This window comes from Brachyhypopomus gauderio, chromosome 5, assembly GCF_052324685.1.
Source record: "Brachyhypopomus gauderio isolate BG-103 chromosome 5, BGAUD_0.2, whole genome shotgun sequence".
Lineage (NCBI taxonomy): Eukaryota > Metazoa > Chordata > Actinopteri > Gymnotiformes > Hypopomidae > Brachyhypopomus > Brachyhypopomus gauderio.
This window is the reverse complement of record NC_135215.1, coordinates 14,978,636-15,006,421: the sequence shown is the minus strand read 5'-3', so window position 1 is coordinate 15,006,421 and position 27,786 is coordinate 14,978,636. Positions and strand designations below refer to the sequence as shown.

The window sequence follows — 27,786 nt, the reverse complement described above, 5'->3', positions numbered from 1 at the left end:
AATGTGATTTATTGTAAATATGTACTAGTACCATCGGTTGATTCATTAATTTTTTTCTATTTGAACATTAACTTTATGAAAATACCATGAATTCCAAAGAGTCAAACAACTTATTAGAAATATTATGTTGTGCATATGTCTTGTCGTTGTAAAAAAAAAAAAAAAAAGCAGACAATTTGCTTGCTTTCCTGGGACTCCGGACTTTTATTTTGAAAAGCAACCCATCCAACGACCGTCCTAAAAAATCCCGGTGTCACTTACCGTTATTAACTGGATTCGCTTATGGCGACGTCCTTAGGTTCAAATACGTACAATAGACAGAATTGGGAAGATTCGGTATGTTTGAACAGTTGCGTTATTATTCTGTCCAGTTTGCTGCGACGTTCATTACTGATAAGATCGCTGCATGCCTTCAAATTTTGTCTGGGGGGACTCGAAAGATTGCAAGATCAGACTTGATGCTGCCCGTGTAGCCAGTCCGCCAGCTGACACATCAAACGATAGAAATGCAGACGCACAGTGAATTTATTTATTTAGTTGTATTGCTATGCAATAAATTTTATTCGCTATGGGTTTGAGTTAAGAGGCAAAAATTATTAGCTGGTTAACAAGCTAACCAACGTCTGTGGGATGTTTGGTTGACAGATATTAGGCGGTTGGCTAACTAATATTGAGACTCCAGCTGTATATACCAGTCGAACATAACCAACCCGAACTAGACGAACGAGGTTCGGATATTTGGTGGTTGTGTTTGCTAGCAGGGATTGTCGTAACGTACAAATAAGTTGAGCTGCGTGACATGTCTACACCCTCTCTCGAGTAGTCACACCACCCAGCTGTCTACCTCCAGGTGATGCTCCCAGTTCCTTAATGTAGTAGGGGTTAAGGAACTCTTAAAGCTCAGTCCAACGACTCGGAAGTTATTTATTTCTTGTCAAATGCTTTTGTTTATATGAGGTTTTGGCTGTTCATTACGTGATGAAACTTGGTTTTAGGGGAGGTAGTTAACTGAAGATATTATCTGCATTATTTTAAAGAGCCACGCACATGTATATGTTGGCATAAACTCCCGTGTTATGTAGTTGTGCTTTTATAACTTTCTTAAATATCAAGACGTTTTTGTCTATAAAAAACTGGCAAAGGGAATTGTGTATTCAGGTTATGACATATTTAAAGAGCTTTATAGTGTGTTGCACTGGATAATTGCCTGTGAAGTACCCTGAAGTTCATATATTTGAGTTTACTTTTCTTTTCTCTGCAGGACTTTCCTATTCTCTGTCAAACATGTCTGGGGGAAAATCCTTACATCAGAATGGTGAGTGTGTTTCTGCTGACATGTTGCCAAAGGATGTGTACATAATGGATATAATGAAGTCTATCAAAAATTGTTAACCTTGTAAATCGTGTAAAGCGCTTTGTGACAACATGTGTTGTGAAAAGGGCTATACAAATATATTTGATTTGATTTGATCTAACTCTGGTTTACCTGGAACATATTTAATTGGTTTATTTTCCTTTTCTTTTCCCTAGACCAAAGAGAAGTATGGTAAAGAATGCAAAGTGAGTGTAGCTGGAAGACAGGGTTAAAAAATGTGGGTTTGATTGTGTTTTAGAAACAAACTGTGCCACAGCATTTCAATAATATGCTAAAAAGAGGTATATCAATTATAGTTTCTTTGGGGAACATTTCTTGTATGTGATTAATGCAGTGGAAATTTTCTGCAGATCTGTGCACGGCCGTTCACGGTGTTCCGCTGGTGCCCGGGGGTGCGCATGCGCTTTAAGAAGACGGAGGTGTGTCAGACCTGCAGCAAGATGAAGAACGTCTGTCAGACCTGCCTGCTGGATCTGGAGTATGGTGGGTTTCCACACAGCTCAAATGGAGTTGGATCCGAGTTGCTCACTGTAGAGTGGAGTAGAATCTGATTGGTTTTCTGTAGATTGGAGCAGGAGATGATTGGTTCTGTATACCCCACAGGTGACGATGAGGGAAAAACTCTTCATCTTGTGCTCTGGTGTTTACCCATTAGATTTTCAGTCATACTTTGTGTAATTAGTAAGGTTTGAAAATGTGTGTCCTGCTTCCAAGACGAAGATTGATTACAATTTGGTGGCGATGCAGATTCAGGAGCTGCTGTCTGCTGTCTGCTATTGTGTGTGACTCATGTAGATGATGTTCTCTGGTTCAACGCCCAGGTCTTCCCATCCAGGTGAGGGATGCCGGACTGTCCATCAAGGACGACGTGCCAAAATCGGATGTGAACAAGGAGTATTACACACAGACCATGGAGAGAGAGGTGAGATGTTTTGTCTGTGCTGGGGAACGGTTACACTCCCCTGCTCGTACTAAGAATTCATAAAATGCAAGATTCCATGATATTTATTTATTCATACTGGATGTTGAGTTGGTGAGTCTGACTGACACAATCTGTCAGTTGTATATTTAACTGCTGGTCTTTTCTGGTAGGATTGTGAGTGTATTTGACACCTTAAGGTATTTTAAAGACACAGGATGGTTGGGTATCCAACTGCTGTGGGACAAAATGATCATATTGTAGTTTGGCGGCTTTTTGGCATGTTTTTATGACGCAGCGCCTGCTTAGTGATTGACTGACCTACAACATTTAATACAAGGTATATTTTTCTGAACTGAGGGAGAGTTGTAAGGAGAAGATTGTTGTGACTTTGTGCAGTAGGTGTAGTAATCTTCTTAAACCCTCCCCTGAACGGCCTGGTCATCACCGGGTCAGATCCAGAACTCGGACGGCACGCGGCCTGTGGGTTTGCTGGGAAAAGCCCCCAGCTCTGCTGACATGCTGCTGAAGCTGGCGCGCACCACGCCCTACTACAAGAGGAACCGCCCACACATCTGCTCCTTCTGGGTGAAAGGCGAGTGCAGAAGAGGGGAGGAGTGCCCCTACAGGTGAGCGGAGGAATGACGGCCGACTTTGAGAACTCACCGTTACTGAACAAGTGTTTACTGGCTTGAAGAGGGAGTCGGGCACAGACATCATCGTTAATGCAGCATGATAGGTTGCCAGTTCTCGTTCCCTCAAATCACGTTCTTCATTGAATCATGTTGTGTATGCAAACATCCTACCAGGGCTGCAATTTTGGCTTCAGTTTAACAGCTGAATTGTAACACTAAATTGTTTTCTCCTACTTGCTGTGATTCCTGTTGCGATGAGTCTTAGTTTACGGCTACCTTGCTGTGGAAGATTCTTGAAGTTTGTCAATGAAGACATCAGAACTCGGCAAGGCATTTCTGGAGTGAAGTTGTAATGCCAACAGAGTTGCACATGGTGGCGATGTTGAGTTGGATGTTAAAAACCCAACATCAGGAGGAGAGGACAGTGAATGTAGTCTTTTGTGCTTGATTTATATTACACCTCCTTATTCTCAAGCTGATCCTTCGAGTGCAGGCAGTATAATGAAATGAGAACATTGCGACATCCTTTAAACATATTTGGTTCATTTAGCACCAGGACATGCATAAAAGTAACAGCTGTTCTTGGTGGCTCTTCAGAAATTGCTGGTGAGCATTAAATAAGGGTCATTACTAACCTATAGCCCCCGTGTGTTTGTGAATAGACTTTGTAGCACTCCTAGCTGGAAATGTAGTGTCTGTAAAGGACATCACCCCACTTCAAACACTCCCTTATTAAAGTTTAGCAGGTATTATCTGCATATTCTGGAACTAAAAGCCATTTCTTGGGTGATATGACCTTTGAGGGCAGGGCCAGGCTGCGGTTTTCATGTTGCTTGCATCTTTAATCAGGCATGAGAAGCCCACAGACCCTGACGACCCTCTGGCGGATCAGAACATTAAGGATCGTTTCTATGGCATCAACGACCCGGTGGCAGACAAACTACTGAAGAGGGCGTCTGCTATGCCCAGACTGGACCCGCCTGAAGACAAGACCATCACCACCCTCTACATAGGAGGGTTAGGAGAGAACATTACAGACTCAGAACTCAGGTGCTGAGAGAGAAACTGAATGAACTCTACTGTTCCTTTAAGAGAGAGGATCATTGAGTCCTCTAGTAGCCACTGCGTGCAGTGCATAAACACATTAGGTTTGATTTTAAAAGTCTTAATACGCGTTCCTTATTAAGATATATGAATGATGATCACGGAAGTGAGTGATGGTGATAGTTTAGGAATGATGGCAGTGTGGGAGAAGGCTGGTTTGAACTATAGGTCACTAAAATGTGAAATATCTTATGTTGTCTCCATTGGCTTCCTCTGTGCCTGCAGGAACCATTTCTACCAGTTTGGGGAGATCCGCACCATCACGCTGGTGCAAAAGCAGCAGTGCGCGTTCATTCAGTTCGCTGCGCGGCCGGCGGCCGAACTCGCAGCGGAGAAGTCCTTCAACAAGCTGATCGTCAACGGCCGGCGGCTCACCGTGAAGTGGGGCCGCTCACAAGCCGCCAAGGGCAAGGAGCCCAAAGACGGCTACAGCGAGATGGGCACCAGGCTGCAGCCTGTTCCTGGCCTGCCTGCAGGTGTGTGTGTGTGTGTGTGTGTGTTGTTGTGTCTATAGCCTCATATGAATATTCAGTTTCCGATCAAGTAATTTTCATAGATTTTTTTTTATATGATCATATGATGGGTGTGTGTGTGTTTGGCAGCCCTGCCCCCACCACCTACTTTGGAGGAAGACACTCCAGCAAACTACTTTAACCTGGACCCCATCAGTTCTCCTGCAGTGATGAACCTCAACCTACCACCACCACCTGGCCTCCCCAACCCCCCACCTCCAGGTACATTATACACACACACACACACACACATACATACACACACACACATGCATACACACACTGCATTTACAACCTGCCTTAATTGGTCTGAGTTGATGGGTCTTAAATGGGTCAATTTTAACTGTGGTGACTGTACTGTGAGGTGCTTTATTGTTGACTTAACCTGACTTTATTGTGGCTACATAATTATGCCTCCAGTGCCTTTGAGGCATTCAAATGAGGTAGCCTTTATCAAAGGAAAAAGTTTAGGTTCTAAAGGATTGTGTGATTAAGTGATTTCATGATTGAGTGGTTCAGTCAGCTGTATTGAAGTCATTTGTGTGCATGTGTGATTTCAGGGTTTGGCCCACCAATGTTCCTTCCAATGGGGCCTCCTCCTCCCCCCCCTATGGGTCTGAGACCACCAGGTCACATCCACTACCCGTCCCAGGACCCCCAGAGAATGGGCGCTCATGCTGCCACTCGCCATGGAGACTAGAAGCTCCGCCTCTCTTGTCTTCTGAGCCAATGGGCTGTGAGGTGGGAGTGGTCATTCCGACTGCACCTAATAAGACTGTAGTGCTGTTAAGCTTCATGCGAATGAGTGATCCCTGATGAAAGGCAGTGACGTTTGGAGGTGGAATCAGCTGCATTACGTCAGAACAGTGTTTACAAGACTTCTTAATTAATAATTCATATTACTGGTTCATAATTATTCTTGTTACACCTTCGTGCAAGTATAATTATGATCACTGTCCCTTCAGGAGGAGCTGAAAAGGCATTTAAATAAAATAGTGAAATCAAGTGATCAAGAGTTCAAGAAAAAAGGGTTTGTGCAGGCTTTTGTTATGATCAATACTTTTCTTGTTTGTGCTGGTAGGTACAGCCTTCCCTTTTCTGTCCAGTCTTAAGCATTTTAAGTGTTTTTCCACTATCAAAACATTTTCATATGGTTAAACTACACATGCGCTGGATACTGTGATTACATTAATACATTTGTTCTCATTCATTAAAATTTGGACTGAGCCCCCATCCCTGTTTGAGTTCTGCCTGGCTCTGTACAGGTTTGTTAAGAAATTATCCCCTAATTCAAGTATTGGCATTGGGAACAGGCTGGTGAACCCGTCATGCATGCAGGAGACCCTGAACAGTGGCCACACCTCCTACCAAACATCCTTCTGCACTGGTCTTCTTTCACAATAGATTTCCTGTCACGTATTTATGATAGTATAGTTTAGTCTGCTAATGTAAAATAAAGACCGGAACAGCAGAAACCAATTTTCAAGTGTAAAGGGACTGTGACTCAACCCTCAGTGCTGGACTTGGCGAGCTGTAGTTAGCAACGCTCTATGGCACCTTCTGTGTTTATTTTTTTCACCTTTGCTTTGTTGATTCTTTTGTTTGAAGCTGAAGAACATTGCTGGATATCACAAACAAAAACATACCTGATCTTTACTGTGAAATGGTTCTCGCCATCAGTAAACATCATTAGTAAAATGTGCCATAATGTCGAAGTGTGTTCCAGGATGTACATTCTGTCTTTCTTAAGTCTGTTATTACTGGCTGGATGAAGTGGAAGCATGACTGGCCAAACGTCCATTTCAGTAGTCACAGCATGGGGACAGCACAACACAGCACACTGGGGAGAACACGCATCTCCCCATCTGAGATCTCCATTTGAGGCTTGTTGCTGCTTAAGGGTGATGCTAGAATCTAAACACACAGTATCTTTGAGGGAGTTGACTGCATCTGCCCTGCCATCCGCACCTGTTGGTGATCGAGGGGGCACCTGAACAGGTGCGTGCTGCAGGTAGCGGGTGGGGCTCTCGCTCTGAGAGGGCTCATAGCTCGCTTGACTCAGGGGAGTATCCGATCCCCCAGCCCCGAGGTGCTCTGTTGAAGTTGGGTCGGATGGACAGCCTGTCTACTGGTAGGCCAGGTAAGCTCTGGGACTCCACTGCCTCAAAGCCAATGGTGGGGATCACTCTCTTGCTCAGCACGCATCCGCCAAACGGCATCGGAGATCTAAGTGTGGAAAGCAGATAGGGGAGGAGAGGATTACTGGAGTCATGTGATTTTTATGCATTTCAGTGTGTTGTATCATTTTCCTAAGATGGGTCAGTAATGGGCAGTAAGTTCATTCTTCATCTTACTTGGTGTTATCAATAAAATATGCGAAGTGCACCATCATGTTGAGATGAGCACAAGGCCTTTACTTTCAGGTCTGAAAAACAAGCTTCCATACCGCTGACGCTAGAATGATTCTCTGCTAGGATTAATGATTCTATTCTAGAATTGTTCTCCAGTGACTCATTGCAGTGATGCAATTTCACTTGCAGGCAATGACACTTAATGGCCTTGCACAGTGTAGTTCAGCGGCCTTGAAAGGGGGGTGGTGGGGTGGGGGGATTCCATGTTTAAATAGGACCACACTCACAAATATCCACGTGTGGTCGGGTAGGAGAGTGGTGTGGTTTGAAGCCAAAGACAGGATCCGATGTCGGATGGGAAGACACAGTGGAAACATGGACACATACGAGAGGCCAGTTCCACCCCTATGGATAATTAGGGATGATAATCTGATAGCGTTGAGCACTGGTGGGTCTGTTTAGAGTGGGCAATCACCATGCGTCATGTTCCACTGTGCTGAATCCCCAAGCTCACCCCTATAGTCATTTATCTTGGCACCACCTGCCTGCCTTTGGCTTTTGTTGGTGTCGAGAATTAACCTGGAGCACTCACTGTAATCCTCCTATGATGAAATGGTTATTTTAAGCTGCTTCTAAACAGTTTCAGGTTTTTCGGGCCCTACATGGGTGTGGTGCGTTTGTTTGGACTCTGGAGAGCATGACGCCAGTGTGGTTTCTATTACTCAGGGTCTTGTCCTTGCAGTTGTTGCCTCTTGAGTGTTCTGGATTATGTTTTCTCTTCATGGTTTCAGGACACTTGGCCCAAAGCTGTCCAGCTGTTGTCCTTATTTCATGCTCCGCTACGTCAAAACAAGAAAACCTGTCTGGCGTGTTAGTTTAAACATGAAACCGGCCTGTTGTGAAGCGACCACATGTGCAGGTCAGGACGGATGCGGCTGGCAGGTGCCGAAGGTTCTCTGCGGGGAGGTGACCTTTGACATGGCGCAGTGGGGTCGAGTGCTCACCTGTTGAAGCATCTGTAGTGAAGAGGCTGAAGCTGCTCTGGTTGAGGTAGCGGTGTGTTCAGAGTGGCGGGGAGCTCCTCACCTGCTCCCAGGGCCTCTCTCCATGGTGAGCAGTAGAATTTGGGAATTACGGTCATGTTGAACTTCTCACGAGGAATTTCTTTCAGAGGACCGGTGTACCCTGCAGGCGGGACGGTACCAGAAAAAGCACATGCCCACATCACCTATGAATAAAATGAGTCACGTTCATCTGTGCTGTATGGTGTCACCAGTGTCCCAGAAATTTCAGTTCTGGAGGAACCTCCCAGTTCTACTCACATATACAATGGTTTTTTTGGGGGGAAAGCTAAACTGAAAAACTAACAACCTAGTTATTTGAAATGGTTGGTTTCCATCAAAGTCCCTGCTTTAATATATGTATTCCTAATATTACTAACATTTGATTCGATGTGATCTTGTAGCACTAGCGTTGCTCACAAGCCTAAGTGCCTGCAGAACCAAAATAAGCAGTTTGCTGACTGCAGCTTTAATACGTTAACACTAGGCTGGGGGCCCAGGCTTTGCAGCAGGCTGAGCAAACAGGACTGGACTGAAGTGTGGAAGTGAAGTACTTCTCACTATCTTCCCCTGCGCATACTGCACTGTCTAGCTCATAGCCGAGCTGTTGAGGCCCCCACTGGGACCACATATGGTTAAGGATATGGAGAGAAGAGATGAGGGCTTATTTGGGGGATCTGGAGCAGACAGCATCAGTCAACGAGGTAATCATGCTCAAATATCAAGAATGCATCTGTGTCTGTGAGGTGACATTCGTTTGAGAATATGATAATTGAAATATCGAGATGATTTGAAAGAGACATGCTTTAAACATCTTATTTGAGAAGCCACTAGTGTTTGTGTGGAATGCCAGATGATTTATAATCTATCCATGATGTGAGCTCTTTATTCTTGTTTGAGTTTTTATTCATAGTCATAGTATTGTCGTATTACTGGTAAAGGAACGTTATTTCTGAAGCAGCACACTGAATCATGGGCATGTCCTTACGGGCCTGTTCACGTAATCCACAGAGTAACACTTAATACATAGCAGTCATGGCGTTCCATTCCAAAGGATCATCGTTTCTTTGTCTGTACAATCTTACTTGATCTGGAGCTAAACCTAATTTGGTGTTTTGACTCCAGGGACTAAAGTAACATTTGAAATAATATTTTATCCTAAACTGCTCAAATTACTAATACTCAAACAAAAAGGCTAACAGGTATTTATGTAAAGGATTACATTTTTACCCAGCCATTTTCCTTCATCTTTAGCGGTTAGCATCTGTCAGTGAAACCGATCCATGGCTCTACCTGGAGCAAGGACACCTGGGCTGCCTTTCATGGCCACGGTCTTCTTCAGAGTGGTGACCAGGCTGTGCTTTCCAGGCATGGGGCATGACAGGTTCTCCTTTCCTCCCTGCATGTGTGCTGTCGACTGGGTCTGGTTCTGATCCAGGTTGTCCTTAAAAAAACAAATTCAATAAAAATGTTGGATAGATCCATGACTTCTATTGTAATCCAGGCTGGTCTTTTGGTTATATTTAAACATTGCATTCTCAAAGTCTTTGCCGTTCTCTAAGCAGTTCCTGCACCACTACCAGGAAGAGCTGCATGACCTCACAACGTCACATCATCTGTACACACAGACACTAAATTAAGAAATGAATACATCATAAATCCTGGAGATGTTCTCAGCAGGGGCTTGTATAACCCGTTAAATGGAAAAGGAGAAGTTGCCCCCTGCCGAGCCTGTTTTCAGTGTCCGTGCTCTTCACTGGGTCCTCTTCACATATCAGACTTGATCACTCGAATTATTCAGCTGGACTCTCTCACTATGCTCATCTACAGATGATACTGTATGGCTTAATTTAAATCTGCAGATTTTAATTTCATGTTTTATTTTTATGCTGTCCCAAAATGTAATTTGTAATATCAAATAAATTATTTTAGCAGTTTTGCTAAAATCACTGATTACCTGTTTTTTCTGGGTAACACTGGATTTTCCTTCTAGTGTTCAAATTCTACATGTTTTTTTTTTTTTTACTTGCAAGCAAGTTTTGCTAATGCATAATGGAAGTGCATTATGAAAGACATGCAGTACACTAAATAAATGCCCAGAATTCAATTCTTGCTCAACACATAATTCGATATCAATGCAGATCAGTTTATGAACAGACAGCAGTAACTATCTGTTGGAGAAATGCAGTCAAAAGTAGCATCCATCTCTAAAACTGTCTAAACGTTCATAAGTTTAAAAACGGTACAATGTCTGTGACTCTAGAATTAATCATGGTATAGTGCCACTCGGAACGTAAAATTATATGAACGATATAAACAGATGATACTTGCTATTTTACACTTTTTCTAAGTGACAGGTATTTAGAGTGATGCTTCTCATTGCAATACACTTTCTTTACTTGTTTGTTATGGTAGCATAAAAAGCCACACAAAAAAGCAGAAAGCTGCAGTCTTGACAACTGACTTGCAGTGATCTGACCATGAAAAATAAGTACAATCAAGGTAAACGTGGTTTTGGCTTAACTGTTCCTTCACCGCAATGTGTTGCTTGTTTTTCCTCAGTTTAATATTCAACTTCTCTAACGTGGCAGGACTTGATTCAGCTACCAAGAAAGTAGCAATGCATCTAATGTTATATCTTACATAAATGACAATGGAGGCATCAGCTATGTTCTCCACCGTGAACCTGTCGACTCTCCTCTGCCTCTCCTGGAACATTCTAGATCCTCTGTTTGATGCCAGGTTCAGCTCCTCCATCATCACATCCTTTGGTACACTGACTTTCTTCCCCAGTCCTAGCCCCTCTGAAACACAAACACATACATGTTCGCATACAAGTTGCCAGTAGTGTTGAACTTCTGTAGGTATTTTGTATATCAGGTATTTTATTAGGAAACAGGATAATTATACTGAGATGTAGGCCTATTTCAGAACAAACAAACAATATCAAAATATCTGTGTTGGCTGCACACAGATAACAATTCTGCTTCTTAACGGTGCGTAACCGTGACGATACTTTTAGACGACGCAATAAAAAAAGATTTGGCTAGCAAAAACAAAAGACATCCTAATGCTCAATGCTTTTACACTTCGACTATTTTGTTTCAGGGCTGCGTTGAGTAGATAAAGACCTCTGAAAGATGCTTCAGAATCACTCTTTTGCTACATGAAGAGAAACGTCACGTGAAGTCTTGAAACTTTGAAACCAGGAGCCGCTGCCTCGCGCAAACGTTAAATTTATCGCTACGGAATCGGATTTAGCTGAGTTAGCTGTGCCAAAAACACAGAGCTGAGGTCACTGGAAAAACGCAAAGAAACAGAAAACATGGAATGAATGTTTCCTTGGGAATGTTGGACGTACAGCGGGACATCTCTGTTTACACTGTGGCACAGGACTACGAAAGCTTACGGGACGTTTTGATCTCCTCTCTGCTGCTGTCAGTCAAGCAATCTCCGATAGTAAAGCCAACTCAGAAATCGTCAATATATAGATAGATTAATATCATTGTGTGCGTTCTCAAAAAAAAAAAAGTAAAATCAAACATTTAATTTTGTATTTTGTTATGTGTATTTTGTTTTATATTATCTGTATTTCTCACCTCCTCGAGCTTCCCTGCATAGCGCGCGTGCCTGTTGTTGCCTCTGCCTGGTGAGGCTACTGCTGTTCGCGGTCTGCATCCTCCCCTCTGCACACACATAACAGCACATCAGACCATATATTTCTCAGCCGAAGAAACAAAATGCATGTTTCTATGCTGTAATACCTTATTATATTATAGGCAATTGTCATGGTAATATATTGCGTAGAGAAACGAGCCCTTGGTCATGCTGCTTTTTTGATCTATCCAGTATCACCCGTTATCATTTTCAGTCGTCACATTTTTATTAGTGTGATTTTTGTTAGTCAATGATTTTTGTCATCATTGTTTATTTGTTCTGTATTTTTTAACTGACTTATCCACTGCCACTTATATATTACATATTTATCAGTTTGACAGTGTTTGCTCCTTACTTAAATCGTACATACCACTTTTGTGTTACGAGCACCATGTACTGCCTGCTCTACTAGGTAGTAATATTCAGCAAGCCCTAATCCACACTAGACCATAACTAATGCACCACTGGCTGAATTCAAGTGCAGAATAATCTTCTCATTTCAAAGTATTCGGTTATTTGTGGCCTGTCAAATTGAACAGGTACTCTATAAATGCCAGGACAAATTATGACACAGTGGAATGCACATTAAAGATGAATTGATGTTCAAAGTCTTTCACACTATACACCTGTCAACAGCTATTCCAGGGATGAGGAACCCCCACCCACACACAGATCCACACACACCCACACACGCTAACTCAGCCTAACTTTGGCGGGCAGAGTAAATTCAGCTTACCTGTGTGTGAGTGTGCAGGGTACAAGGGAGAGCTCGGTTCTGCTGTTGAGAACAAGGCTGATGGACAGTCTCAGTCTCGACTCCTGGCCTGTTCTAGCGCTTGCATCACTATGGTAATCTAAGTAATGGGAGCCAGATGCTATATGGGGTGAGGATTTACACTCGGACCCATCCCAGTATCTACCATATAAAAACCTGATCTCTGTGTGTGTGTGTGTGCGCGCACGCATACCCGTTGAGGAAAGTGCATTTGTGAGGAGGTGTGTGTGTATGAGACAGGACAGCTGAGTCTGTCCAGGCTGTCACAGCATGATCTGGATTGAAGGGTGCTAAACATTTGAGACACACCTCAGGATGTTAGCCAAACGTTCTTGTGGGTGTGCATGTCTGTCTGTGCAAGGAAACACACACAAGGACATGACCTATATGTGATGAGCCACTCAAAGACATGACGTCAATCTGGGGCCTGAACCCTTGTCTGAAGGCCAGAGGTCACAGTCTTTTTAATCATTGTTTACTTGTGTATACCTGTAAAACATCCATCTGTTTGAGCACAGCACAATGATCACATAGAATACTAAGTCTTCTTTAAACAAAAAGACATGGTCTGGCCATTGTAGGGCCCAGATAACATTTGGAAAACAGTGATATCAAGTGCTGTGATCTGTTTGCTCAGAATGGTTGTCTTCAGAATACTGAATAATAATAGTAAAATAATTAAATATTCTTCAGGCTTTCACACATGCTCAGATTCATGTCAAACACCAAAGCTCCATAAACCTAGTTTGTAAATGTGTTAACACATTTATCTAACAAAATATTTACATTATCTGACACACTCACAAGTGATGGGAATGTGTCTCTTGTTCTGTTGAATATTGGCTGGCACAGAGTTCATACCACAGTGCATGTGACATTAATACACTTTAATGTTGTACTAATCATGTTACTATCCATTTCCCCTTGTATTTTTGTATAATAAAAACGTATAAAAAGCGTGTTTGAGGCTCAGTTTGGTTCTTCATTGTTTCTAATGAATATACGGACTAACGCATAATGGAATATTCTAATACAGTCTTCACATTGTCCACATTTTCCTCCTTTTTTGTTTTCTTTATTGCTAACGTCCTTTCTCTTCAGGTGCTAGGCATTCCTACAGGATCTGCATCTCTTACTGCTGGCCTGGGCTCTGCACACAGTTGCCACTAAGTGTGAGTAATGTGAGCGTCAGACTTTAGAGCGTTGAGTGTGTGAAAAAGATAGCCACTTTGAATGTGTAACAGTATGTCTCCCGTGATTTTTGGTGCTGGTCTGAGAGCTTGTGTGTGTGTGTGTTCTGGCACAGTCAGCATGTATGGTTTGCTGCGTGAGAGTCTGCATGACTCATTAAGGAGTTGTACGGCGATGATGTGAGGAGGCTGGTGAGGGAGGTCAGATGTTTGGCTTCACTCTTTCATCACACACCAGGTGAGATCATAGTGGTGAAGCTGCATTTTTTCCATGTATCTATACATTTCATTACAGAAATGTGGAGCCACTGAAACAGAAGAGCATATTTCACTTTATATGAAGTGGGCGACAGCTTTAAAAAATATTTGTAAAAATGGCACATTCGTTCATGACGGTTCAGTTACATCATTTGGAAAGAGATCTAACCCAAAAAAATCTAAAAAAAAAAAAAAAAAAAGTAAAATCCTTATGAAAACAGGATCAAATCATCATTAATTAATGAGACCCAGGCTGATGAGGTCCTGGTGAGGTCCTGGGCAGTGCACATCCTGCACTTTGTGTGGAAGAAGCTGTGCAGTTCTGAGACTGGATGTTTACACACTCCTTAAGTCCTTAAGTGTGTTATGATCAATGTATTTATGTTTTTCATGTATTCTTTGGATATGTGATTATAGAGTGCAAATGGCTGTGAGTATGTGGCGTGTGTGTATGAGTGTGTGTGTGCGTGCCATCAGGCAGAGGAAGCAGACCTGGGGCTAAGAGACAAAACTGTTTATTTCTACATTACAGAGATTAAATCCCTATTGGAAGCACAGATCATTAATGTCAGCTCATTACTCCTTCAAGTATGGGTATGTGTGTGTGTGTGTGTGTGTGTGTGTGCACGCTCCTGTCTGGGTTGCAGGAGCAAACAGAAGGGACACTTGCATTATGCTATGGGCCTTTCAACACGTTTTTCTCTTTGACAACTCTGCTTATCGCTACAACCAGAAAGATTATTTACCATTTACCAGTGACTATTTTCTTTGGGATTTTTCATTTCAACATTGTGTTTAGACAGGTACTACTCCTCTCCTCTCCTCCCATCTCCACTCCCTCTTCTCCTCCCCTCCCCCCTCCTCTCCTCCCCTCCCCTCTCCTCCCCTCTCCTCTCCTCTCCTCCCATCTCCACTCCCTCCTCTCCTCCCCTCCCCTCTCCTCCCCCCTCCTCACCTCTCCTCCCATCTCCACTCCCTCCTCCCCTCTCCTCTCCTCTCCTCCCCTCCCCTCTCCTCCCCCTCCTCTCCTCTCCTCCCATCTCCACTCCCTCCTCTCCTCCCTTCCCCTCTCCTCTCCTCCCTTCCCCTCTCCTCTCCTCCCCTCTCCTCTCCTCTCCTCCCCTCTCCTCTCCTCTCCTCTCCTCCCCTCTCCTCTCCTCTCCTCTCCTCCCCTCCCCTTCCCTCTCCTCTCCTCCCCTCCCCTCTCCTCCCCTCCCCTCTCCTCTCCTCTCCTCTCCTCCCCTCTCCTCTCCTCTCCTCTCCTCTCCTCCCCTCCCCTTCCCTCTCCTCTCCTCCCCTCCCCTCTCCTCCCCTCTCCTCTCCTCCCCTCTCCTCTCCTCCCCTCCCCTCTCCTCTCCTCTCCTCTCCTCCCCTCTGCTCTCCTCTCCAGTGTTGCTTTTGCATCATAGTTACATGATGCTGTAATATACTGTTATTATCTCCAACAGGACATGGTAGAGCATGATGTTGGCTCCGGTTTGGCCTGTCTTCCTTAATCTTTAAGAAGATTAACAGTGCTTTCCTTCTGGCACGCCCCCTAGTAGAGTTTACCTGGAACGTGGTTTCTAGGGACTTACGGGACTTAAATAAGGTTCATGGGAGATCAAAATGTTTCATTTAATATAATCTGCTAAAAAAATTTTATTTTTATTTGTTGTTTATAACATAATTGTTGTTATTTGTTATAAAAAAAATACAGTATATGGAGGTAGACATTATATAAAAATAGATGTCCATTTACTACATTTACTAACAGAATTGTGTAGTGTACAGAACACTCTTTGAATGAACATATTAAAGTGCTCATTGTTCTTAAAACATTTTAAATGAGAAAGAACAGGTATCATTCCTCAAAAATGAATTTTTGCTTGTAAATATAAAAGAAGTGGTCAGACAGCACTATATATATATATATATATATATATATATATATATATATATATATATATATATACATATATATATATATATATATATATATATATATATATATATATATATATATATATATATATATATATATATATAACTATTTATTCAGCTCTATGTGAATGTTTTGGCACCAAGAGTGTTTCATCATCCTGGGTACACTTGTGTAAGACACACACACACACACACATAGACATACTATGTCTAGAGATAGATATAGTGCATGTGCATGAGCATGTGTGTTATGATATGTACAAAAATCAAGATTTGTCCATGTTGTCCTATATATATATATATATATATATATAATAAGATAACTGTCTTGTGTGTGTGTGTGTGTGTGTGTGTGTGTGTGTGTGTGTGTGTGTGCAAGCGCATGTGTGGGAGTGTGTGTGTGTGTGTGTGTGTGCAAGCGCATGTGTGTGTGTGTGTGTGTGTGTGTGTGTATGTGTGTGTGTGTGTGTGTGTGTGTGTGTGTGTGCAAGCGCATGTGTGTGTGTGTGTGTGTGTGTCTTACACAAGTGTACCCAGGATGATTAATAGATCCATGGTGACATGATGGGTGTTGGATATACTAGAAACACTCTGGATGGCCTTGGTGCCAAAACATGTGATATTCATAGAGCTGAATAAATAGTTCTGCATATATATATATATATATATATATATATATATATATATATATATAAGTGCTGTCTGACCACTTTCTACAGTTGAATAAAGATAAAAACAGAGATTTATTATATTTGGTAATAACAATGAAAGGCACAGACTATCTGCATATTTAATCTCAAAAACTCTACACTCTAACGACCTAGCTCGTAACCTAGGCATGTTAATAGACTGTCAGTTTTATCAGTCACATGAAATCAGTAAATAACATCAATAAGATCCGAGATTATTTGAAGAAACTAGATCTTGAGAAACTTATCCATGCTTTTGTCTCTCCCAGGGGTTGATTAGTGTAATGGCCTCCTAATAGGACTCCCAAAAAATACCAGTACAATACAGGATAGACGTCAATGTGTTATTACTGATCTATAAATCACTAAATGCTCTAGGACCATTGTATCCATCTATATGCTACTGACCTATGAGCTGGGCACAAATCTTAGGTCACTAGGAACTAATCAGTTAGTCCTGCGTGAGGTAAAACCTAAGCATGGAGAAGCAGCATTTAGCTATTATGCTGTTTCTATGCTGGAACCAGCTGTCGGAAGATACAAGAGGAGCTCCAACACCGGATGTTTCTAAATCCAAGATAAAAACTAAAGTATTTGGACTGTCTTTTGGTTAGTGTAGGTATCATAAATGTAGCCTATTTTATTTATCTCTTACTTATTCTTATTTTCTTATTTTTGTTTCTCTCCATTTCCACTTTTGTTGATCTTTATTTATTATTTAGGCTACTTATTACGTCTGGCCTCTTCCACCGGAAGCTTGGAAGAACAGGATGCCTCATATCATGTGCTAAAAGACTATTTCAAACCTTGTTGCATTAGTGAGCATGTTGTAGTCATGTTTTTGTCTTAGGTGCTGTTTCAAGACTTCATCTTCTCCTCTTTGTTAGCGTATAATCCTCTGCATTATAAAAAATGAGGAGATTGACCATAGTAAGGATATTGCTTGAGGCTATGTTATCTTGATTATTCCAAGATCACTCAGGTCCTCAATCAAATTGATCTTGGCTGTGTGTATGTATGCATGAGTGAGTGTGTGTGCGTGTAGTTATGTGCATGGTTGCACATGCATGCGTGTATTTGTGTGTGTGCATGCGTGTGTGTGTGTGTGCGCGCGTGTGTGTGCGCGCACGTGTGTGTGTGTTTGTGTATGTGCACGCGCATGCATGCAGGTGTTCTGGAGAAGGACTACAACTGCCAATCACAATGCAGCATCTCCAGCTGCAAGCTAATCACTCAGAAAGTGATAAGTATGAATATCCGTTTAAATCCATCAGTGCAGTGTAGTGTGTCACATGACCCGTTTAAATCCATCAGTGCAGTGTAGTGTGTGACATGACCCGTTTAAATCCATCAGTGCAGTGTAGTGTGTCACATGACCTGTTTAAATCCATCAGTGCAGTGTAGTGTGTCACATGACCTGTTTAAATCCATCAGTGCAGTGTAGTGTGTGACATGACCCGTTTAAATCCATCAGTGCAGTGTAGTGTGTCACATGACCCGTTTAAATCCATCAGTGCAGTGTAGTGTGTCACATGACCCGTTTAAATCCATCAGTGCAGTGTAGTGTGTCACATGACTCTGAAACCCACTGCAGCCTGCAGCAGTTTTCCCGTTAATATGAGATCAGACTGAACAAATGTGAATCAGCTTCCACTTCACTTCAGTTTCTGCTTCCGTTCATTTAATTGAGTTTCAATGAATTTTGTTTACATGAATGGCACGTGTGTGTGACGAGGGGCTGGAATGACCTCTGTGTATCAGACCGGAACATGCAGACCGAGTGTTAAAGGTCTGGCTGGGTAGGTTGCTGCCCTTTGACCTCCAGCATGAAGTGGGTTTGACCTCTGCTGACCTTCAGCTTATCTACTCTTGTTTCTGGAATGGTTGCTGCTGGGGTTGTAGGTCACACAGCATCTGCCATGGAAAGCAATGTACACACACGCACACACATGAAAACATGTATGCAAAGACATGCAGGTGTGTGAATGTGCAAGCAATTGTGTGTGTGTGTGTGTGTGTGTGTGTGTGTGTGTGTGTGTTTGTACTGAATTAATACAGACCTTCACAACTGTTGCTGTAATGTGGACCCCTACTGGTAATAAATCTCAATGATCTATAGATATGGATCTGCTGTAATTTTTGTCATCAGTCTACTGCCACTATGAGCAGTCCTTATTTAACTTTATGCTGGGATATTTCTGTGTGTGTTACAGGAGATGCACATTCAGCTCAGCAGCGCCACCTATGAGCACCTGAAGGGTAGTCACATATTTTCTAGAGATGTGGAATCATAACCATCAAGGTAGCAAACATGTTTCCTCACATATATCATGCACTAAAAAACATTTTTCTATCTTTCACAACAGCGAAAACTGCTCAGCCAAAAAGCCCATAAACCACCCAGGCATTCCTGACACACAACAGGCTGCTGGACCCCAAAGTGTCCACACTCGTCCTCCACTAAGGCCTGCTGTTGCTGTGTGGCAGGGAACCATGGAGATGGAGACGTTCTGGCTGAAGGTTGCAGCGGTTGTAGCAGCGGTTGTAGCAGGAGGGGAAGAGCAGGAGCAGGACTGACCCCTCTCACCCACCCCTCCCTGGGGAAGAGCAGGAGCAGGACTGACCCCTCTCATCCACCCCTCCCTGGGGAAGAGCAGGAGCAGGACTGACCCCTCTCATCCACCCCTCCGAAGAGCAGGAGCAGGACTGACCCCTCTCATCCACCCCTCCCTGGGGAAGAGCAGGAGCAGGACTGACCCCTCTCATCCACCCCTCCCTGGGGAAGAGCAGGACCAGGACTGACCCCTGTCACCCACCCCTCCCTGGGGAAGAGCAGGACCAGGACTGACCCCTCTCACCCACCCCTCCCTGGGGAAGAGCAGGACCAGGACTGACACCTCTCATCCACCCCTCCCTGGGGAAGAGCAGGAGCAGGACTGACCCCTCTCATCCACCCCTCCCTGGGGAAGAGCAGGACCAGGACTGACACCTCTCATCCACCCCTCCCTGGGGAAGAGCAGGACCAGGACTGACACCTCTCACCCACCCCTCCCTGGGGAAGAGCAGGACCAGGACTGACACCTCTCACCCACCCCTCCCTGGGGAAGAGCAGGAGCAGGACTGACCCCTCTCACCCACCCCTCCCTGGGGAAGAGCAGGAGCAGGACTGACCCCTCTCATGCTCTCTGTTCTCCCCTTTACTGTTCAACAGATTCGAACCCTCTCTTAGAATTCCACTGATTTCAAAAGAATTACACCTATAGTTCAGAGGTGGATTGACTCTCTTTTTCCCATCTGTGACATGTGAGGAAGAGGAAAATGAAGATGATGATGTCCATCAAGATGGCAATGTTTGGCATTTTTCTGGATTCCATGGAGGAGGGTCGGTCAGAGTAGATGTCTGTCAGTAAGGTGAGACAAGACACAGGCTTCCACTGATTTACTAGAGCAGTGGTTCCCAACCTTTTTCTGCCGTGCCCCCCTTTAGTAGATGAGAATATTTTGCGCCCCCCTACACACACCCCCCCATATTGACACATGTGCACATGTTTTACTTCCAAGCTCCGTGCCGCCCCTGCAATAGCTCCGCGCCCCACCTAGGGGGCGCCCCCCCCCCCCCCCTCTTTGGGAACCACTGTATTAGTTAATGAATATGTTCACCTATTGTGGCCCACATACACACAGATATACAGATAAACCTACTATTTTGTTCTGAAAGGTTTTCCAGTTGTATACTAACATTTTCCCTAATTTATACGGGTAAAGAGTTTAATCTGTGTGTACACGTGTAAATAATCTCTCACTCTTTCAGTCTCTGTCTCTGTTTGCCTGTGTCTGGTTCAGTCTCATTATATTATATAGGCTGGTGGTCTCCTGGACCCTCTCATCAGCCTGAACTCTCCAGAAAGGGATGGCCAGGATTCCATCAAGCAACCTCCAAAACGTTCCTCAGACTTCCGTTTCTCGTAGAAGAGCATCACATGCTCTAGATCCTGAGGCTGAAGGAACCAGGGATATCACAGTCATGCTAACGATGGACTTTATCTGTCTAACCTTAAATCAACTTAATGTGTAAGCACCTTGGATCATAGTTAGGCATCTCTGTGCATGCACCGCACTACTGAATAAACTGCTCTATGTGCATTGTTTCTAATGAAGCTAATGACTTAAACTTGGACAGTATATCAAATGTTTCAAGAGATTCAATATTTTAAAAAATCTATTTGGAAATGTATTTTTGGTATTGGTATGGTATTGAGAGCAAGAAAGCAAACATATCAATGGGTGGAGGCAGCGAGATGCTGTTAGATGTGTAGAGACAGGGAGAACATTAACATCATACTGTTCAGCATGTACACAACACTGCTCACAAACTCCTCCTTATTTATATGGAGTCATTACGGTGGAATTCTATTTAGCCTTATTTGTCTGTCTACTGTCAATCTGAGAACCAGAGAGCAGGACAAGGTTTAGCTGAAGTGAGTGTGACTGGCAGACAGGCATAATGAAGCAGACAGGGTTCACATAACAAGACCAGAGGAGCAGAAGATACAGGAAATACAAAGATAATGTCAACAAAGAGAAGTAGAGATACAGAGAAAGAAGATCTTAGTTTATTATTCCTTTATGAAACTGTTCATGGAAAAAAATTTAAATGTTAAAATATTGGAAGAGAAATAAAAAGAATAAATTCATTGAGAGCCCATATTAATTTATATCAGATATATAATTTCAGGTCAGAATGATCAATTTGATCGTCTAGGACCACAACCCCACTTCATTGCATTAGCATATCTTCATATCAAATCGATTTCTATCTTTGACATGTGCTTGGGGCCACTGTCTGGTCCTCTCTGTTAATGCCTCAAGTTCTGCTGTCCCCAGGAGTCTGGGATGCTTGGCTCCCTGCTATTGCCTGTGGGCCAAGGCATGTGTGCGGTGGTAGAGTGTTTGCTCCCGGCCTGTGTGTGCACCATGGTGCAACCCACCCACACTGCTGTCACTGCACTGATGGGAGATCACGAGGAACGCGAGACCTGTCACCCAGGATTAGGAGAAAGCGCTTGGTCAAGATGAAATACACACACATAAATAGTACATAATCTAGAGTAATAGGCCTGGAGGCCAAAATCAAGACAAAATTCAGTTATTTATTATTTTCGTCATAAGAATCTAAAATAAGATTCTAGAAGGCAAAGAAAGGAGAAATACTGTAATGTACTTTTCTTCAATAAAGAATTAAACAGAATTAAATATTTCATTCTATATTAAGGACATTAATTTGAAAATTACGGCTTACTAACAAACAAACAGGGTGGATGCTTCTGTACTCCAGCATGCTGGAATTGAAATCGTACAATAACTATTAGGTTACTGTGCATTATGTAGAGTTTAATATAGGAAGCCTTAAACACTGGCCATCCATTTCAGGGGACAGAAATTAAATTACAACAAAGCTGCAGCATTCAGTACTTAGGAGCAACCCATTCATTAGTGTAGTAATGGCCTGCTTTACTGACAATTACTACACTAATTAATGGGTTGCTACTTCTTGGGTTATCTGAGAGATGCAACATCCAGATGAAAATGCAACAGTGACAACTGACTGAAGATAGGTCTGGTGATAGGTCTGGTGATAGGTCTGATGATTGGCTCTGATAGGTCTGATATTAGGTCTGATGATAGGTCTGGTGATAGGTCTGGTGATTGGCTCTGATGTTAGGTCTGATGAAGGTCTTCTACATAGAGTATTGATCCAGTGAGGCTGCTGTCTGAAATGAGATATGATGAGGCAGCTGTCCGATGTCTTTGAGAACAAAAGTTTCACTATCCACATGTTTGTGGCCTGCACTGTACACAGTAAATCAGTAGTGTAAAATTAATGAACTCCCACTGACTTAAATAACACAACTGGGGCATATGTAGATTCAGTAGGTGTTAAATGAACACCTGTTTCATTAACATACACATACAATTTGCCCATTTGTGTGCTCTATTGCACTTAACGTCTTCAAATGTAATTCTGAAACATTGGGACATGTTAATTAGGACAAGACAGCATTAACAAAGCTACAGGGAGAATCCAGAACTGACGTGCAGTGTTACTTCAGTTTCAAGCAGTCAGTCACCTACATCGTACATCGTACATCTAATGGCACCCATGTGGATGCATCACCAGTCATTTATGACATTTTATTTATATATTTTTTAAGTTTATGGTGCAACACGGAGCCATACTGTTTACTCCGCAAGGAAACACAGAAGCAACGAATTGAGTCTCCTTTGATTACACGGACAGCCTGGTGACGGCAACAGAAACCCGGGACAGTGAGAGGTGGCGGGTCTGAACAAGCGGAACGGCAGCTCAGACGGCGTTTCCCACCGAGGGGCAGGAGGAACTGCGCCTGTAGGTGGCGTCCTCCCTCTCCATGGGGCGTCGGGCAGCGTCGCGGCCAGCCACGGTCGAGGACTGCAGCGTGCAGTGGAAACAGAAAGCGTAGAAAAAGGCCACCAGTAGGAGGAAGCACACTGTCCCAAAGATGAAGACCACGATGATGATGGTGTGAAGGTGCAGGTAATCGGCCCCCGAGGGAAGACTGGGAGGGAGGGTTGAGGTGGTGAACGCCTCCAGCGCCCTGTAGGGGGAGCTGCTGGGGCTGGGGGACACCGCACTCGAAGCGGAGGTCACCAAAACAGGCATCCCTGCCTGCACCAGGAGGAAGAGAGTAGTGACCTGTCCAGTGTGTGCGGACTCCCACTGTGTATTCACACCTGCTGCGTGTGCATGGGAGACATGGGTTGTGCACAGGGGCTGTGCTTACTCACCACTGTGACAGAGAAAGAACAAGAGTGAGGCTTCCTAAACCCCAAATCAGGACATTTACAGGACATGGCAGGAGCTAACAACAGCAGGGTTGTGTGTGTACATGCACAGCTGGGCACGCGGGGATGAGTCACAGCTCCTGCTGGGGTGACCACAGGTCTCTCAGAGCAGCATCTCCCGATGGGGCTTTATGGGCTTAAACACAACAGCACTGTGTGTGTATATGTACAGCAGTGTGCTGTGTGCGTACTGTATATACAGCAGTGTGTGTGCATACATATATACACACACACTGATGTTATGTTTAAGCATAAAATAACAGCTGTGTGGGTGTATTAAAGACCACATTAATAAAATAAGCTCATAAGCCTACAATTCTCAAAAGATAAAGTCAACAATGCAAAGCAGAAAATGTTACATTTATGCAAATATTTTCAAATTTGAACAATTTGAGAATTTAATCAAACATTGACTTTTAAGTCATAAAAGAAACCTTAAAATGTAAAAAAACACTCAATAAATACTTAATGACAAGAGGTTTTTTTCTACATGCCAAATATAGAGGTACTCACCCAGTATAGAGAAAACTGTGAAATTCCAGTCCTGGGTGTAGTCCCGAGCTCCCTGAGTCCTGAGTGTAGTCCTGTGTAAGAGACACATCGGTCACTTCTGTGTGAATGAAGTGGGTGAGAACTCGCAAGAAGAGCACAGGAGATACAGATGAGGAAGCTGTCCTCTCTGGCATTGTTGCCATAGCAACATTCAATTGGAAGCTAAGAGCCAGAGAGAGAGAGTGAGAGTGAGAGAGAGAGAGAGAGAGAGAGAGAGAGAGAGAAAGAGTGAGTTGAAGGAAAAGGGAGGATCCAATATAAATTACCTATCTTCGCCACTGCCAGTGTTGAGAGGACCATGAGAAAGACAGGGAGGGAGACAAGGAGGGAGACAAGGAGGGAGACAGGGAGAGAGACAGGGAGAGAGACAGGGAGAGAGACAAGGAGGGAGACAGGGAGAGAGACAGGGAGAGAGACAAGGAGGGAGACAAGGAGGGAGACAGGGAGGGAGACAGGGAGGGAGACAAGGAGAGAGACAAGGAGGGAGACAAGGAGGGAGGCAAGGAGGGAGACAGGGAGGGAGACAGGGAGGGAGACAAGGAGAGAGACAGGGAGGGAGACAGGGAGGGAGACAGGGAGGGAGACAAGGAGTGAAACATGGAGTGAGACAGGGAGACAGGGAGTGAGATCAAGAGTGAGACAGGGAGACAGGGAGTGAGATCAAGAGTGAGACAGGGAGACAGGGAGTGAGATCAAGAGTGAGACAGGGAGTGAGACAGTATTTTCCTATAAGCAAAGTTATGCCACAGTATGTAAATAATAGTAAGTAAATATTAACTGTGCTGTGTCTATAGGAAAAGTGATTTAGTCAGATTACATCAATGTCTTCTCACTGGCAGTCTAAGATGCTCGTTTTGAATATAAACAGGCTGCTCCTTGTGTCTGCTGGATCATCTCTTGGTGTGCATTTTATTATCGAGGACAATTTGCATCTTATTTCTGCAGATTTGCATCAGATCAGATGCAGGTCATTATTCAATGAGCTGCATAACTCTACCCTGCTAATAGAGATTAGAGTTCTTCAGAGGTGGTCACATAAAATCTTGAGTAAATCCTCTGCATTGTATTTGCAGGATTAGTGCTTCATGTATAAAAGACTGTATGTAGTACAATCTTTGCATTTTCTATTAGTTTTAGAGTACCTGTTTGAAAGAGATATTGCACATACCTGTAACATCAGTTCTTCTGATTCTGTCAGCTGTTTTCCCCATGGCATTCTGGTCTTGGATCTGTTGAAGAATGTTTTAAATCTTTACCACTGGATTATTCATTTACTATTTTTAGCTTAGGTTGAAAAAACATTTTAGTGTATAGAACACTTGTAATAAAAATAACAAATGTTTAAAGTATTGCCAGTTATTTTTAATACTAATGGGCAGATTGAATGCCCATTATATTAAATGCCATGTCACAGCAGACATCTATGTAAACATTATGTAGACATTACATTCTTAGAAAGAATTCTGTGTTGCTTGTGTTTTGTTGGGATAGGCATTGTTAAATTAATCTTATTATCAATATATTTATAGTTTACCACAATGTAGGCATGGATCTTTCATATTAATATGCATTGCTGAATGAATTAAACAATCACAAAAACATTATGTGTAGTATGACAATATTTGGCTTTGAAGGTAAACGTACTCCTACACCCATGAACAATATAAGCTAAATTACATGGCTAAGAGGTGAAGGTCAAACTAGCTACGTATGTGACTTGTGAAACTGGCAGAGGCAACTTTTATAGCCATATATTTATTGTTTTTTTCTTCACGAAAAAAAATAATTTTTAAGCCAAAAGTAAATATATGACTTCAGAGCTCAATAAACTCAGTGTAAAATCTTTGGTGCTCTAGTGCCCCCTAGTGTTAGTTACCTGCTCTCCCACTCCAGACAGCCCAGCACGTGCAGGTCCACCAGCGATGACAGTGACAAGTCCTGCTTGCTACAGAAGGTGAACATGGCTACACCCTTCAGTCTGTCTCCTCCTGCCCAGCTTGCAGTATTCCTGCACACACACATAGAAAAAATGTATTGTAATGTAAGCTGATGGCATGGCTGACTTACTGGAATGAATGTAAGACTTGAAGTAGCCAAAAAAAGTGTCACATTATTTTTCCTTGAATTTTATTCCTGGCTTATCAGTCCTGGTTCCTCAACTACTTTTTGCCTGCACTATTGGACTATTAGATAACCGGAGGTTAAGTTGTTGAGCGGGGGGGGGGGGGGGGGGGGGGGGGGGGGGGGCTGGCGAGTGAAAGTTGTTGAGCGGGGGGGTGGGGGGTGGTGGCGAATATAAGTAAGTTGTTGGGCGGAGAACAGGCCAATCAGAAGCCCCTCTCTCTCCTTCCCACTCGCGATTACAAAAAAAAAGTCTGTCGCCTGTGTGCGCGTTTGTGTGGGTCACACGTTCTGAATACTTGGGATGTCTGCAATACAGCTATATAGATGAGCATTTTTTTGTGATTAGCTAGTAATTAAACACATAGGATATGAAGAGACCAAGACAGAAAAAGGGGGAGGCAGAGAGACAGAGAAACCTACAAGGATGGGGAGGGTGTGTCTACGGTCTAACACAGGAAATAACATTCAAATCACTCTCCCTATGAACAATGGGCCCTATGAGAGTCCCTCCCAAACGCAGTCTGCCTTATTCAAAACAAAATGGCTGCCTGACTGCCAGAAAGTAACACACTACAGACAGACACAAAAAGCTGAGTCTTTTTTACACTACTAAATGACACTAGTAAATAAGTTTTTTTTTTACATTATCCTGTGTCCAAAGATGTGCCACATGACTAACTTCATGCCAGGAGATATTGAAGTCAAAACACTACAGCCTAGTTATAATGATCGCAACACTGAATTGCTTGTGGGGAATCTGAACAAATAGTTTAACTATGTGGAAAGGGCAGAATCCCAGTAAAATCTGGATTACTTCACCAGAGAATACGCTGTCCTATGTTACACAAAGGTAAAAAAACACCTTTCCTGAGTGTTGAAATATCTTTCACTATTCACTAAATAAATATTCACTAAATGGGGCAGTCATGGCCTGGTGGTAGGGAACTGGTCTTGTGACCGGAGGGTCATGGGTTCGATTCCCAGACCTGAGGCCATGACTGAGGTGCCCTTGAGCAAGACACCTAACCCCAACTGCTCCCCGGGCGCAGGGTTGCCAGGTCCTACAAAATTATCCCGCACAAAATCTGTGTAAAACCCGCCCTTCAGAAGCCTAAACTAGCCCAAAGTTGTTGACGGCGACGAGTGTAAGTTGTCAACGGGGGGTGGCGAATGTGTAAAATGGAGACAAATTAAGTATTATATCGCAATCGATTCTTAGTGTTGACTTGTAACTTCCGCAGTAGCCCAATTCAAAAGTAGCCCAAAAAACCGCGACCCTAGAATTTTTACCCGCGACAGGATTTTCAAACAAGATTCGATTGTGGTGTAAAAATCACAATTGACAAAATACGGCACATTTACAATTTACAAATTTAAACTCCCAATAATGTGCAGGCCTTCTACTTCTGCAGGGAAGGCGCCCCCTTCAGGTCAGAAACCTGATCTGGAACTCAATTAGGATTTTAACAACATGTTTTAATTTATATAGCTCTTTCCTCATTCTCAAGGTCACTTTACATAATGCATACATGCTACATGGGTCAGTTAACAGTTCAAAAACAGCATAGAACCCATCATAAACATAATCAGAATGGACTGAATCTGTATTTGAGCAGGTAAATGACCAATCCTTGCTGGACTCTGACTCATGGGGCAAAAAATTGTGAGTAAACTCTAACAGTTCCTGAATGACTCGTCACTGTTGTGGTTTGTGGATGCTGGGTTTGGTCAGGTCCTAGCCAGGAAGACCTCAGAGAAGATATCCTGTTAAGAGCGGGT

General features: G+C 43.2%; 3 protein-coding genes across 5 annotated transcripts; 1 reads left to right on the top strand and 2 right to left on the bottom strand.

Moving 5' to 3' along the window:
* The first annotated feature begins 223 nt into the window (after positions 1-223).
* Positions 224-5,778, top strand: LOC143514588 (pre-mRNA-splicing factor RBM22-like). Of its 3 annotated transcripts, none has more exons than XM_077005955.1 (10): positions 224-336; positions 1,262-1,315; positions 1,531-1,560; positions 1,726-1,858; positions 2,197-2,297; positions 2,751-2,923; positions 3,779-3,979; positions 4,259-4,509; positions 4,636-4,767; positions 5,106-5,778. In XM_077005955.1, the coding sequence occupies exons 1-10, from the start codon at positions 283-285 to the stop codon at positions 5,243-5,245; spliced, it is 1,269 nt and encodes a 422-aa protein (XP_076862070.1). In that variant the 5' UTR covers positions 224-282; the 3' UTR covers positions 5,246-5,778. The 3 variants fall into 3 exon arrangements, with proteins under 3 accessions (XP_076862070.1, XP_076862071.1, XP_076862072.1); XM_077005956.1 differs by lacking the exon at positions 224-336 and adding an exon at positions 355-850 and having other exon boundaries at positions 1,531-1,592; XM_077005957.1 differs by lacking the exon at positions 224-336 and adding an exon at positions 357-850.
* A 316-nt stretch (positions 5,779-6,094) lies between these two features.
* On the bottom strand, positions 6,095-12,509 carry myoz3a (myozenin 3a). Its single transcript, XM_077005959.1, has 6 exons — positions 12,351-12,509; positions 11,557-11,643; positions 10,601-10,761; positions 9,251-9,401; positions 7,901-8,081; positions 6,095-6,771 (listed from the first exon to the last, which is right to left on the bottom strand). The coding sequence occupies exons 2-6, from the start codon at positions 11,633-11,635 to the stop codon at positions 6,588-6,590; spliced, it is 756 nt and encodes a 251-aa protein (XP_076862074.1). The 5' UTR covers positions 11,636-11,643; positions 12,351-12,509; the 3' UTR covers positions 6,095-6,587.
* An 8,551-nt stretch (positions 12,510-21,060) lies between these two features.
* LOC143514590 (uncharacterized) lies at positions 21,061-26,015 on the bottom strand. The gene is made up of 5 exons (XM_077005960.1): positions 25,993-26,015; positions 25,760-25,891; positions 25,052-25,112; positions 23,845-23,915; positions 21,061-23,276 (listed from the first exon to the last, which is right to left on the bottom strand). Coding segments are annotated over exons 1-5 (276 nt in total). The 5' UTR covers positions 25,995-26,015; the 3' UTR covers positions 21,061-23,266.
* Between the last annotated feature and the right edge of the window lie 1,771 nt (positions 26,016-27,786).